This window comes from Hevea brasiliensis, chromosome 18 (genome assembly GCF_030052815.1).
Source record: "Hevea brasiliensis isolate MT/VB/25A 57/8 chromosome 18, ASM3005281v1, whole genome shotgun sequence".
NCBI lineage: Eukaryota > Viridiplantae > Streptophyta > Magnoliopsida > Malpighiales > Euphorbiaceae > Hevea > Hevea brasiliensis.
Window position 1 is genome coordinate 35,774,839 of NC_079510.1, and position 15,098 is coordinate 35,789,936.

The 15,098-nt window shown below is 30.5% G+C and overlaps 1 protein-coding gene, 3 non-coding genes and 1 pseudogene across 11 annotated transcripts; 1 reads left to right on the forward strand and 4 right to left on the reverse strand.

Annotated features, from left to right (window-relative positions):
• Window positions 1-757: 757 nt before the first annotated feature.
• Window positions 758-4,624, forward strand: LOC110641916 (cinnamoyl-CoA reductase-like SNL6; annotated as a pseudogene).
• Window positions 3,857-3,950, reverse strand: LOC131176254 (small nucleolar RNA SNOR75). Its single transcript, XR_009146378.1, has one exon. It is a non-coding gene; the product is annotated as a small nucleolar RNA SNOR75 (small nucleolar RNA).
• Window positions 4,625-6,218: 1,594 nt separating the features above from the next.
• Window positions 6,219-6,312, reverse strand: LOC131176252 (small nucleolar RNA SNOR75). The gene has a single exon (XR_009146376.1). It is a non-coding gene; the product is annotated as a small nucleolar RNA SNOR75 (small nucleolar RNA).
• Window positions 6,313-6,392: 80 nt separating this feature from the next.
• Window positions 6,393-6,492, reverse strand: LOC131176246 (small nucleolar RNA snoR1). The gene has a single exon (XR_009146370.1). It is a non-coding gene; the product is annotated as a small nucleolar RNA snoR1 (small nucleolar RNA).
• A 4,558-nt stretch (window positions 6,493-11,050) lies between these two features.
• LOC110641909 (PWWP domain-containing protein 3) lies at window positions 11,051-15,035 on the reverse strand. Of its 8 annotated transcripts, XM_058140453.1 has the most exons (4): window positions 14,780-15,021; window positions 14,642-14,697; window positions 14,465-14,559; window positions 11,051-14,131 (listed from the first exon to the last, which is right to left on the reverse strand). In XM_058140453.1, the coding sequence occupies exons 3-4, from the start codon at window positions 14,541-14,543 to the stop codon at window positions 11,373-11,375; spliced, it is 2,838 nt and encodes a 945-aa protein (XP_057996436.1). In that variant the 5' UTR covers window positions 14,544-14,559; window positions 14,642-14,697; window positions 14,780-15,021; the 3' UTR covers window positions 11,051-11,372. The 8 variants fall into 8 exon arrangements, with proteins under 8 accessions (XP_057996436.1, XP_057996434.1, XP_057996438.1 ...); XM_058140451.1 differs by having other exon boundaries at window positions 11,051-14,559; window positions 14,780-15,035; XM_058140455.1 differs by lacking the exon at window positions 14,642-14,697 and having other exon boundaries at window positions 14,465-14,547.
• Between the last annotated feature and the right edge of the window lie 63 nt (window positions 15,036-15,098).

Consider the following 15,098-nt stretch of genomic DNA (forward strand, 5'->3'; position numbering starts at 1 on the left):
TATAAAAATAAATTATTTGCAATTCCATGACATCTAGTAGGAATTGCAAATCAGATTGACACATACAGAGATATCAATATATCAATTCTCTCTCTCTCTCTCTCTCTCTCTATATATATATATATATATATATATATATATATATATATATTTTTTGGCTGCGAAACTTCATACATTGAGTTGGTCCACGGGAGCTAAATGACGAAAATGATTCATAAATTAATCTCTGTAATTTTCCGGATAAGACTTAGGGTCCGTATGTACGGTATTGTTGTTAAAAATGCAGTTAAAAAAATTATTTTTTTTTAAATATATTAATTAGAGAGTATTAAAAAATAATTAAAAAATAAATTTGATCAATTTTAGTTATAAAAACACTAAAATAATAAAATAATTTTTTTTAAATTATTTTTTTTAACAGCATCTAAAATGATACGTTTATTCAGAAAAATAATTTCAGCCTTCAAAATTTAATGCCAAACAGGCTGTTAGTTGTTATTAATTTTGCTGTAAAATTTCAAATGAAGCCTATTGGGGCTCACCATTAAGCCCCACTCATTCACCTCTTTTATCTAGTGTCATCTTATTTCTGATAGTTAATAAAATTTTATTTATTTTGGTTTAAGTTATTTTTCAGATAAATGAAATGGTTTCACTTTCATGCCCAAGTCATCTTCCATCTTTTGATTAATGTTGTATTTAATCATTGTTGGGAAGGAATAGAGTTCTATGGAGTGCGAGAATCATTATAAGTATAATGGGTAGATTGGAGTGTTCTGAAAACAGAGATTCACGTCCCATGGAAATGGAATGGACTCTTCCCCACATAGCTAAAATAGCAGACTTGGCATGGAGTCTTGTCCCCAAATTTGATACAGCCTGCTTTTATCCCATGAATTTATTTTTTTTTCTTCAAACTGTACTTTTAGTTCTTAAATTCTTGTTCTTGATAATCTACTTGTTAAACTGCAAATAATTTATTTGAAATTATTCTTATAATTGCACCATTATCGCACCGAGTTTGAAGTTTGAATCCTCCATTTCTTTCTGAAGCATCATCTGAATAAATAAAAGAAAGACTCTCATTGGCAAGTTTAATATGCAATTAAATTGATAAATTCTTTTTGTAGATAAATAAATAACTCTAATTTGTCTTGATTCTATTAGAAATCCATGGCTGAAATAGAAGTGAAAGCCACTGAGAATGTAATCATGGCATGTTCAAGAACAAGAACATCCTCGGTAAGGAATTGTGTGCTCACATCTTCACTCCTGGCCTTTGTATGGCGAGATGCCACAACACAAGACCTCTCCCCTGTAATTGACCATGAATCCTGGAGTGATGAATCACTTTGTATGGACAAGAAGGTACTTTTCATTCCAAGTTACGTCCTGATACAAATTTGTTTTTCTCAGTTTAAGCTTTAGATCTAGTACTCTTTCTGCAGATTTTGAAAAAGTAACTCATTTTCCTAAAATATGCAGCTCTCGTATGCCTTGGGTAAATTGAGAGCAGAGAAGGCTGCGTGGAGAATAGCCAAGGAGAAGGGTTTAAAATTGGTCACCATCTGTCCAGGCCTCATCACTGGCCCCAACTTCTTTAATAGAAATCCATCAGCAACAATTGCATATCTAAAAGGTATAATAATTCCAATGTTCCAGATTTGTTGGGAATTATTTATTTATTTTGGACATTGGAAAATCATAAATGAAAAGAGGGTTGTGAGTTGAACTCCTGACGTCCTCCACTATTGGGATAATTCGAACTGCAATTTTTCAATGTTGAAAATGCAGGAGCTCAAGAAATGTTCGCAGATGGCGTGCTGGCAACTGCTGATGTTATGAAACTAGCAGAGGCGCATGCTTTTTTGTTGTGAGGCTATGAGCAAGACAGCATTTGGCAGGTACATATGCGTTGATCATGTCATTGAGAGAGAAGATGAAGCAGAAAAATTGGCAAAAAAATATGGGAATGCCTCCAAACAAGATATGTGGAAACGCATCTATCAACATTCCAGCTCGATTTCAGTTATCAAATAAAAAGCTTTTAACCCTCATGTCAAAAACACTTGGCAGTTGTCACAATCAAAATTAGAATACTTGGAATTCACTGTTTCATGCCCTGCTGTTTGCTAGTTACTTATTTGTTTGGGGGGTATTATGAAAATTCAATATATTTTATATATTTTTATTTAGCTTATGATTTAAACTTCATATATATCACAAAAAATATTTTTTATATTTTTTAGTGTTTGAGACATTTAGAAAGATAAATCATCGAGACAACTAAGCCAACATTATAACTAAAAATGAAAAATATTTTAATATTTTTTATAAAAAATATTTTTTATATATAAATTATTTTTCACAAAATAAATAAGTATTAGTGTAAAATTAATATTCTTATATAATTCAAAATTTATATTCTTAATTAATAGAGTATTTATAAATTTATATTCTTAATTGGTAGAGATAATTGTAGAGATTAATTAAAACAATTTTATGAATATTTGTATATAAAAATAATGAGGACATAGCCTCTATTTAGGGGTGGCCACGGTCTGATTTTGAATTGGAACCGAATGGGAACCGGTTCGGTCAAAACCGGACCAAAACTAGTCAAAACTGGAATCGACTTCGAACCGGACCGAAACCGTTCTTTTGCGGTTTGGTTCAGGTTCATATTTTGTAAGAATCGTGAACCGGCGGTTCCGAACTAAATTAAACCGGCGATTTAAATATAAAAAAATTTAATAAATATGTTACCTCACTCCTAATTCATTTATATATATCATTAATTTTCTACACAATTATTCTCTGTATTTTCTTCAATTCTTAATATTTTTTCAATTTTTCTCAAATTCTCTAAATAATTATTTTCTACACTCATTTTAATTTTCAATACTCTCTCAATTTTCCTACTTTATTATTTTATATACTTACTGAAATTTTTAATACTATCTCAATTACTTTGTTATTACTTTAAACAATCCTCAGTAAAATTTCCAATACCCTCCATTTTAATTTTTTTTTCTCTTTTATATTTTTTAATTATCAATTATTATATAACTTAAAAAAAAAGGCAATAGAACTAAAAATTTGTATTTCTCTAAATCCTAAAAGAATATTTAGACAAAATTAAATTCATATACTTTTTATTAATTTCTTTTAAAAAAATTAATTTTATCTCTAATTTTTTAATTAGGTTTAAGTCTTTATTTATTAAATTTTTCTTAAAAATAAATTATTTTCTTTTTTTTATTTTATTTTGATTGAAAGATATTTTTATAAATATAAATTAAATTTTAAACCAATAAAATTTTTTTGCTATCCTTAAATCATTAAATCATTAAATTATTTTTTTTCAAATCGCCTTTCAAATTATTTTAAACTAAGACTCAAACTGAAATCAAGGATTCAATAACCGTCTTTCAAATCATCCCTTAACAATTTAATTCAAATTCATAATTTTATTGAACCTAACCATAATCGGTGATTCCTAAACCAGAATTGTTCTCTTTCTTCTTTTCTTAATTAAAATAGATGATAAGTGTGTTCCTGTTTAGGAATCAGTTGCCCTAATTCCATTTCTAGCTACTGATGTAGATGAATTGACGCACATTCTATATAAACATCATGAAACTCTTTTTCTTAACAAGAACGAACACAAAAGAATTGTCCATCTTCGCTGACAAACCAGCATATAGGATTATAGTCCATCCTTCTCTGTTGCTTGGATTCAATTCTTTTTTAATTAAAACCAGAAAAAAAAAAGCATAAATAGCAGGGATTCATTATGAATAGGAGTTAAATATTTGATCAAAGATAGAAAAGCAAAGAAGAGAAGTGAAGGGATCTCTCTCAGACAAATGCCTCGATTTGTCGTCACCATTGATAGAATGGAAAAATTGATCGGACTCGTCATCTTTACTTTTTCTTCATCACAGAGAAACCCTCTTCACTACATCTATATAAGAATTAAAAACAAATAGTTTCCTATGAGAAAAATACTCCATTAAGCAACAATTGCATATCTAAAAGGTATAATAATTCCAATGTTCCAGATTTGTTGGGAATTATTTATTTATTTTGGACATTGGAAAATCATAAATGAAAAGAGGGTTGTGAGTTGAACTCCTGACGTCCTCCACTATTGGGATAATTCGAACTGCAATTTTTCAATGTTGAAAATGCAGGAGCTCAAGAAATGTTCGCAGATGGCCTGCTGGCAACTGCTGATGTTATGAAACTAGCAGAGGCACATGCTTTTTTGTTGTGAGGCTATGAGCGAGACAGCATTTGGCAGGTACATATGCGTTGATAATGTCATTGAGAGAGAAGATGAAGCAGAAAAATTGGCAAAAAATATGGGAATGCCTGCAAACAAGATATGTGGAAACGGATCTATCAACATTCCAGCTCGATTTCAGTTATCAAATAAAAAGCTTTTAACCCTCATGTCAAGAACACTTGGCAGTTGTTACAATCAAAATTAGAATACTTGGAATTCACTGTTTCATGTCCTGCTGTTTGCTAGTCACTTATTTGTTTGGGGGTATTATGGAAAGCCAATATATTTTATATATTTTTATTTAGCTTATGATTTAAACTTCATATATATCACAAAAAATATTTTTTATATTTTTTAGTGTTTGAGACATTTAGAAAGATAAATCATTGAGACAACTAAGCCAACATTATAACTAAAAATGAAAAATATTTTAATATTTTTTATAAAACATATTTTTTATATATAAATTATTTTTCACAAAATAAATAAGTATTAGTGTAAAATTAATATTCTTATATAATTCAAAATTTATATTCTTAATTAATAGAGTATTTATAAATTTATATTCTTAATTGGTAGAGATAATTGTAGAGATTAATTAAAACAATTTTATGAATATTTGTATATAAAAATAATGAGGACATGGCCTCTATTTAGGGGTGGCCACTGTCTGATTTTGAATTGGAACCGAATCAAAACCGGTTCGGTCAAAACCGGACCAAAACTAATCAAAATTGGAATCGACTTCGAACCGGACCGAAACCGTCATGCGGTTTGGTTCAGGTTCATATTTTGTAAGAATCGTGAACCGACGGTTTCGAACTAAATTAAACCAGCGATTTAAATATAAAAAAATTTAATAAATATGTTACCTCACTCTTAATTCATTTATATATATTATTAATTCTCTACACAATTATCCTATGTATTTTCTTTATTTCTTAATATTTTTTCAATTTTTCTCAAATTCTCTAAATAATTATTTTCTACACTCATTTTAATTTCCAATACTCTCTCAATTTTCCTACTTCATTATTTTATATACTTATTGAAATTTTCAAAATTATCTCAATTACTTTATTGTTACTTTAAATCCTAAATAAAATTTTCAATACTCTCTATTTTAATTTTTTTTCTCTTTTATACTTTCTAATTATCAATTATTATATAACTTAAAAAAAAAACAATAGAATTAAAAATTTTTATTTCTCTAAATCCTAAAGAGATATTTAGACAAAATTAAATTCATATACTTTTTATTAATTTCATTAAAAAAATTAATTTTATCTCTATTTTTAATTAAATTTAAATCTTTATTTATTAAATTTTTCTTAAAGATAAATTATTTTCTTTCTTTTTTTTATTTTATTTAGATTAAAAAATATTTTTATAAATATAACTTAAATTTTATATCAATAAAATTTTACCCTTAAATTATCTTTTTTTTATCTAAACTACCCTTAAATCACTTCCAAACCGTTTTTCAAATCTTTCTTTAGCAACCGTCTTTCAAATCTTTCTTTAACAATTTAAATCAGGTTCATAATTTCATTACCTAAACATTCCTAAACCATGACAGAATTGTTCTCTTTCTTCCTTTCTTAATTAAAATAGATGATAAGCGTGTTCCTGTTTAGGAATCAGTTGCCCTAATTCCATTTCTAGCTACTGACGCAGATGAATTGACGCACATTCTATGTAAACATCATGAAACTCTTTATCTTAACAAGAACGAACACAAAAGAATTGTCCATCTTCGCTGACAAACCAGCATATAGGATTATAGTCCATCCTTCTCTGTTGCTTGGATTCAATTCTTTTTTAATTAAAACCAGAAAAAAAAAAGCATAAATAGCAGGGATTCATTATGAATAGGAGTTAAATATTTGATCAAAGATAGAAAAGCAAAGAAGAGAAGCGAAGGGGTTTCTCTCAGACAAATGCCTCGATTTGTCGTCACCATTGATAGAATGGAAAAATTGATCGGACTCGTCATCTTTACTTTTTCTTCATCACAGAGAAACCCTCTTCACTACATCTATATGAGAATTAAAAACAAATAGTTTCCTATGAGAAAAATACTCCATTAAGCAATACAAAGGGCTCAGAGAGTTGCTGTATGTGCTCAAAGAAGAGCTTGAACAAAACAAGCTCAACTCATACAAGAGGTGTCAGAATTTAAAGCACTCTTCATCTTTGCCCATTATTCTTCTTCAACACTTCTCATAAGAACCATATAAAAACAAGAATAACAGATTGAGCAGAAACAAATGATCAAGAAGATAAAAAGAAATTTTCACAGAGCGGCAGCTATGCTGAGGTTAGGGTTTCTGAAGAAGAGGGTTAGTTGCAGATTTTATAGATTCTTTCTGGGCTTTATGGGTCTAGAGAAGTTGGGTCTGCTTGGGCTCTGTGGATTGGACATTGGATCCCTATTCAGTGGCCTACAATATACAATGCAACTCACAAGTGCTAAATTTTACATTATATTTATATTTCAACAATTTTTTCTTAAATTGAGATTCATATAATTGTAAATAAACTATTTTTTTTAATTATAGGACCTATATGTAGATAAAATAATTAAAAATAATACTTTTTATCATAATTAATTCTCTTTAATTTTAATTATTAAATAAATTTACGTTTATTTTAACATTAAAATAACAAAATAAAATATGAAAAATGGGAAAGATTTGTTTTACGTTAAGCCTTAATAATTTTTACATTAAAATTAAAATTTTAAATTTTAAATTTTTTATATTAAATGTGTGGGATAGATGTGAACCTAACCAGAATTTAAATTCAACCCAACACACTCAATGATCATACATACATTATTTTTATCTGTTGTATTCAAATATTTTTTATTCAAAATTATGTATTAATTATTTTTTTAGGACTGGGGAGCCTTGGCCTCCAACCCTTTTAATTTTTCCATATATATATATATATATATATATATATATATATATATATATATATATATATATAATATTAATTTATCTTAGACAAAATTATTTTTTAATAATTATTTAAATAATAAAATTGGAGATAAATAAATGTTGATTATTTAATCACACATATTAAAAATGATATTTTTAATAAAATTAACAATAAAATTATTATACAACATTATTATGATATAAAAACTTGCAACTAACCATTGTAATTTTATTTTTATTTTTTTAATTTTTACTAATATTAAATATATTAAAGATATTTAATATTAATTAATTATCTTATTAAAATTTTCTACGCTATCAGTTCTTTTATTTTGATAAATAATCAAAGAAAGTCTATGTCGACCATTTCCAACTGTTCTTCCACAGCATAAAGGAGAAATCAGCTGATGGCATTCATCACCCAAGCACACAGAGGAGGAGCGATAAAGGAAACTTTTTACTACGAAGCAAGGTTCACTCGCGCGAAAAGCAGGCTAAAGACGAGCTATTCTTTATCCCCAGATCAGAATCAAAAGGAAAGGCCAAGGCCAGGCTACTTTACTACACTGTGATTCCCATCGTTCCAAGTCAGCCAGGTCAGTTCTTTTATTTTTACAAATAAAGAAATATTAAAAGTTTATCCCCCGGTGAAAACAGTATGATGTTGAAGATAAAGTCTGCTCCACATTATTGTTAGCACAAAATTACTTGCTTTGACATGTTTAAAGTGATCAACTCACAAAGTGTAGTACACATGGATTTTGATTAGATTTTTGAATTCGACATAAATTTATTTTTATTTATTTTAAAGTTATTTATAATTTATTTTTTTTAAAAACTATTATTTAATTTTTATATTTTAATAAAATTAATTATTTAATTTATATATTTTACTTCTATTTAATTCATATATTTTAAAAAATATACTATTTATTTTATATATTTTACTTCAGTCAAATTCTTTAGTCTCTTTGTGAAGTTTTATATCAGTCAATTGATTTTAGTGTCAATCAAATTACTATTTAATACTTATATTTTAGTAAAATTAATTTATTTATCCTTATATTTTTGAAAAGCGCAATATTTTTAAAAATATATTTATAGATGGAAATACAAATTTTATTATAGAGATTAAATTTGAATTTGCATTTGTTAAAAATTGTTTAAATATTTTTATTAAATTATATGAACCTCATTTTATGTTGTTTGTATATGAAACAAATTTTTTAGATTATTGCCTTCATTATGTGAAAATCTAAGAGAATTGATTAACTTGTTTGTATAGTCAGGTTGTACCATATTCTTTCAAAAGATGAAAAATAAAGAGAGAATGAGAGAGAGAAAGGTGTGGGTGTAAAAGAGAAAAATATGAAGAGAGAGAAATAAAGAAGGGTAAGAGAGAAATAAGGGATAGAATCAAAGTAGTTTGAATATAAAAAATAATTGTAGTGATTAAAAAGTTAATGAAACTAAATTATAAGGACTAACTAATGTGTTTTTCAAATTACAGGGTCAACTAATTACTTTCAATAAAATGAAAAAAAAAAAATAAATAGTAATTTAATTGACATTAAAATCCACTGAAATAATGACAAAAATTGACAGAAAAATTAAATAGTTTAACGGATTAAACAATGTATTCTTCTAAAATAGAAGATTAAGTAATTATTTCTGTTAAAATATAAGAACTAAATAATAATTTTTTTATTTTAATTTGTATAAAATTTAAAAATTTGAATTTGAATGAGTTATAAAATCAAGAGTGCAATTAAAATCAATCAGATAATTCGTATTACCTTAAAATTGACTCATTTAGGTTTATTTAAAAAAAAAAAACAATGGGTCTTATTTCATATAATTAAAGTTGTTGGATAAAATATCGTATTAAAAATTGTCAAAAATTAATAAAGTTTAAATTATTGACATTGAAGTTGTCAAAATTATGAGTTTAAATGGAGTTGGATAATATAATATTAAAATAAAAAGATTTCCAGGTGGAGACTAGAGAACTAGAACAAATTCTTTTCTTTAATTCTTTCTATATTTTCTCTTAAAATTGTAAATAAATTATAAACCCAATGTATTAGATTATAAAATAATTAAAGTTTCATGTGATAATATGCTTGCGAATATGATGAGTTGCCATTGAAAATCACAAGGGAATCGATGCAATTAATTTGGAAATACACCTGAAGTGACTTTTCTTTGTGTGATGATAATGATATATTGTTCCCTCAATCTAAATTATTATTTTATCTTCAATTATTAAATCTTTGTACTTTTAAGAACGTGATTTAATCACTTATATTTGAATTTTTTTAATATTAAATTTTTTATATTTAATTTTATTAACCATTTATCCCCTCGTTAATTTAATTTTTAATTAAAAATTAAAAGTTAATCAACTAGAGATAAAAGTATTAATAATAGTAAAAATTTATAGGCAATAATTCAGGTATGAAAATATTACCATTAATGACAAAAGTTAAAAAAATATATGAAAAAACAAAAATATATAATGAAATTAAAATTTAACTAATTAATATATTTTTTAAAATATGAACATACATAAAATAATTATAATTTTCTCTTTAATTTGTGACATTATTAGTTCAAAGCAAGTGCCACAAGGGAACAAAAAATTCCGTAAATTCAAGGACTTGCCAAAAGCCAAAGGCTCAATTATTTGGAGTACACTTTAGTAAGCTATACTCATCGAGGATATGTACTTTATTTTGTATTAATTAAGAATAAAAATTTTGATTTTATTTTCATCACAAAGACAAATTATTAGCAGTATTAAATGACGTTTACGTGACACCCATATATGACGTGACAGCATGTATGATGCGGTAATGATGTGACATGCCACGTCAGCACTATATCATGCATGGGGTACCACATCATCAAATTTTATACCATAATTTATTTTATTACCTAAGTGTATAAAAAAAGTGAAAGTGCATGTCTTAAAATATAAAAAATATGAAAACACAAGTCTTAAATTGTAAAAAAAAAAAAAAAAAAAAGTAAAATTCAAGCCCTAAATGTTAGAAGCATAAAAATTTTAAAAATACATAGAAAAAATAAACGAGAAAGTGAGAGAATGAAAGATATAGGTAGAGATAGAGGTAAATTGACTCTCTCATATTTCTCTCTTCATCTCTCCCTCTCCCTCTTTCTCTCGTATCTCTCTCTCTCTCTCTCTCTTCTCATTTTTTTCATGTACGTTTAAAAGCGCAAAAGTTTTAAATAGTGAGAGAGAGAGAGAAATAGGAACAGAGAAAGAGCGAGACATAGGGAGGAGAGAGAGAGAGAGAGAAAGGGAGAGAGATATAGAGAGAGAAAGAGACACAATGAGAGAGAGGGAAAGATGAAAAAAGACCCATTGAAAAATCAATGTCTCTACAGCTCTTCATATCTGTCTCTCGCTCTCTCTCTCTCCTTATTTTTTCATGTACTTCCAAAAATTTCACTTTTGTAACATTTAGAGCTTAAACTTTGCCTTTTTTTTTTTTTTTCCAATTTCGGACCTGTACTTGCACATTTTTACAATGTAAGACATTTACTTTCACATTTTTACACTTAAAATGAGAAAATGAATTATGGCATAAATTTTGATGACGTGGCACCCATATATTGACATTATGGTGAAAATAGAATCAAAATTCCTGTCCTTAATTGACAAAAAGCACAGTTCATATTCTCAATGCTAAAAATGCCCAAGTCTAAGAGACTAAAGTGTACTTGGCTCAAAAAAATTGTTGAATGAAAGGGCAAAGGAAAGCAGTGAATTTTGACATTTGGAAGAGGATATATAACACTAAATTGTATTCTTAAATTGGCATGTCCTACTGTTGCAATAAAAAACTATATATTACTGATTGGCTCCTAAATGTTTGATGAAATCTATGGGGGTAAGCACATGCAGCCAGTTAGGTGAACTAGAACAAGGCCAACCATCTGTATCACAAGCACCTACGCTAAATCATAAACATCATATTGAGACAGATATACTTCTACATGCAACAAAACATCAGACAAAAGCAACATACTATACTACACCTGCACATTGATCAATCATTCTATGTGCATCACCCCACCCAAAAAAAGCTTGCTGTAACCTTATCAGCAGTCTAAGATGAACTGACCATTGTGCTTACCTTCTCCAAGAGCACTTTCATTTCGCATTCTAACTTGGATTTCAGATCTCGGGATATTTTTCCCTCTGATGTCTCCAGCAATGATGTTATCATCTCAAGCTTCTGCTTTATAAAGTTCAATTGTGATACATCATTGCCAGAAGATTGCAACACGGATGGCATGTCCACTGTCGTTGTTCCCTCCTTGGCCAGGGAAGAAGGCTTTGAACTTGATAACTCTTTGAGTTGCCGGGTCTTGGTTTCAGCAGACAGATAATGAAGCCGGAAAGTCACACTGGCTGATCCAAAAGGACTGGAAAGTTGAGAATAATTAAATGCTTCTTCTGCATCAGGACTTTTTAAGAAGACTATCCTTGCACAGTAATTAGTGTAGAACATCTCAGTTTCATCTTTGTTCAAAGCCCCGAATTTTCCATATATTTTAAGGAGATCGTTCTTTGAAGGCAAAGAAGATCCTGGACCAAATGTCACAAAAAGGGCAGCGCCTGTAGCTTGGCCTTCAGATTCCTTATCCTTTGCCTTCATTTCTTGTGCACTGACAGCTTGTTTTCCTTTAGGTTCATCCAATTTTGCTTCTTCACTCTTTTTGGTGTTTGTCCTCTGGGATTTACGTTCAGATGAACTGTGGTCAGACTGATTTTGCTCCTTTACCAGTGGCACAGTATCAGATTTTTGGGACTTCCTCTTTTTTCCTGGATGATGTTCAATGTACATATCATTATCAGACCCATTGCAATGGATTGAACTTCTGAATGCCGAAAAAAATTTCCCAACCGTATCAAGTGAGTTGGTGTCCTTCAGATGCTGTGGACTGAGAGCCGCAAACCGTATTTTGGATAGAACTTCACTAGCAGGTACCTTAACTATCATCAGATCAACGTTGTTCTGTTCTTGTCTTGGTGTTTGAGGACCTGAATTGTTAGATGCCTCAAGCCCTGATCCGAATTCTTTAGAGGGTTTCTTCTGAAATATTTCACCACTGAACTTCAAAATAGGAGGAGACACAATATGGTGGCCAGCAGCTTTAGTCACTTGTTCCCCTAATCGAGCCTCACTGGAAACTTTGGGGGACTCTTCCACTGTTTCTTTCTTCTTTTGTGCTTTATCAAGATTTGTGTACGGAGGGGACAGATACTTGCTCCTTTTCCTTTCCCTAGAAAAAGAACCCTTCTTAATTTGTTCTTTAGCCTTACCATTGTCATCTGGACCACCATCCAGCTTCTTTTCTGCAGACACAGTGTTCTCCCTTGTTTCTTCATTTCTGCCCCCACCATCATCATCTTCAATATTGGAACTTCCCTTCTTCTTCCTTCCTCTTGACAAAGGGCTCTTCATACTTGCTTTCTTCACCCCACTACCATCAGATTCAAGACTGCCGACTTTGTTATTTGCTGCTACAGGAGGTTCAAAAAACACATCAATGCTGCTACTACTACTAACATCAGCTTCACCACTGCCTTTCCTCTTCTTTCCTCTAGATGAAGGTTTGCCCAAGTTTGATCTTTCTTTAGCCACATCTTCCATCTCATTTTTTCCCTTAACACCATCGTCATCACTTACTTTCCTCTTCTTCCCTCCAGATGAAGATGTAGGTTTGTCCAATCTTACTCCTTTATTCACATCCATTACCTCCTTTTTACCCTCAGTATTCATGTCTTCTCCCATGAACTTCCTCTTCGTTCTCTTGGCTGAAGATGAAGCTTTGCTCGACTTTGATCCCCCTCCTGCCAAAATATCATCCTTATTCTCAGCCTCAGCATCAGCATGCCCTTCCATAATTTCAGCAAGGCTTTTCTGCTTCCTTCTCTGATAGTGTCCATCCTCCGAAACCCCTTGGCACATGTGCAATGTACTTTGAGTGGTTTGGCCATGATTGAGGTGTCTTGGCGTGGAAAGCCAATCTTCAACTGGACCCTGAATTCTCCCTTCCACTCCACTATTGTATTTACTTGAGTCAACCATCAAATTTCTGGTGTCATCATCAAGGCCTGGAATTGGCTTTGGTTCATGATAAGAAGGCAACTTGTAGCCTCCTTTTGCACGATAAAAAGCTGATAACCAGCTCTTTAATACTGAGAACTCTAGCATGTTAGTAACGGTAGCAACCTGTGCGGTACCCTTTAATGCAGCAAGAAATTCTGCTGGTTCAAATAAAGCAGTTGAAAACTTATCAATTCCACCTTCAGGCACTAGAAGTCCTTCCTTAATTCCAGCATTCACAGCTAATGTTCTACCAGATCCAATCAAATTCTCTTTTGGCACACATGAGCAAGTCATCTTCAAGTCCACAAGTCTACCAACCTCATCCATGGCCTTCTCTACTGCATTGAAAAAGTTTTTTGAGCCACTCTGCTTTGACATCTCCAAAAAATTATCACCTAAAGGCTTCAACTGAGATGTATTGCACCAAGCAAATGTCCCATCTCCAAAGTAAGCCACAAGAATCTTATCCCGTGGTTTAACTTTTTTGGCATAATCAGATGCATCCAATGGATCATAAATCCGTCCTGGCCACCAAGGATGACTCTTAATCTTGCCCCAAACAAAATCACCAACACTAAATTCATGTCCATCTTCCATATTCTCTTCCCCTTCCCAATCCTTGCTATCACTCACTTCTCTATTCTTCCCATCTTGGTACCTTTCATTTGCATCCAAAGATTGCCCTCGCACAATCCTGCCAAATTTCCTGTTTGCTTTAATGCCACTTGGATGAACATCTCCACAGATATCTGCAACAAGAGAAATGCCGTCAACACTTTCAAAACCCCTTTTCCCAGTCTTATCAATAACATCTAAAACAGAGCCTAGCCCCCGTAAACTTTTACTTTCATGCATTTTTAACAAAGAAGACGCTCCATTTATCTCAGAATCATCAAGACTCCCTTCATTACCACCCAAATCAACAGTATATCGGCCCCCAAACTCCCTCTCAACTGAAACTTCAGTTGCAACCAAATCACTACTGCCGAAACCTTCCTTCCCAATTATAGAAACCCTAACTCCATTTTCTCTATTACTTTTAACTGGAGGATTTTTGGAGGCATCTTTAGAGAGTTTGATACCTGTAGGATTCTTAGGTGGCTCTTGACTAAGAGACGGACTTGCAGAAAGGGCTTTTGGTCGGTTTTCAACCGTTTTCATTTTCCTGGAAGCAATTCTGCAAGAAATCAAGCTCCCCAAACTAAATAAAAAAGAATTGAACCAGAAAATCCACACAAAACTGTAGCTTTGGTTCTTACAAAGAAATACACTAAATCACAAACTCCAAACAGATAGGGCTGCCACACGTAAGCATCTAATACATAAAGAAAGAAGATTTAACAGAGAGAAATACCTTAAGAAGAAGAGGAAGAACAAGAAAGGGTAGGGTTTTGTACCTTCGGCCGATTATCTATACAATTTTCTTGTCAGATTCTCAGCACAGAAGAAAATAGCGAGGGATCGAATAACAGGGAGAAATGTTTTTGAAATTTGTTCTGGAGAGAGTTAATATATCGCAACTTGTCGTATCCGATAAATTAAACATTGCGTAAACTCCGCGATAATTTGGGGTTATTTGTATTAAAGAGGTGAACTTTTTCTCCCTTTAGTTTTTAAAAATATTATTCTCTCTCTCTCTCTTTATATTATATTCTTTTATTTTATAAAAATAAAATTATAAAAATGTTTCCTTAATAACTCCCTAAAGTATATAAA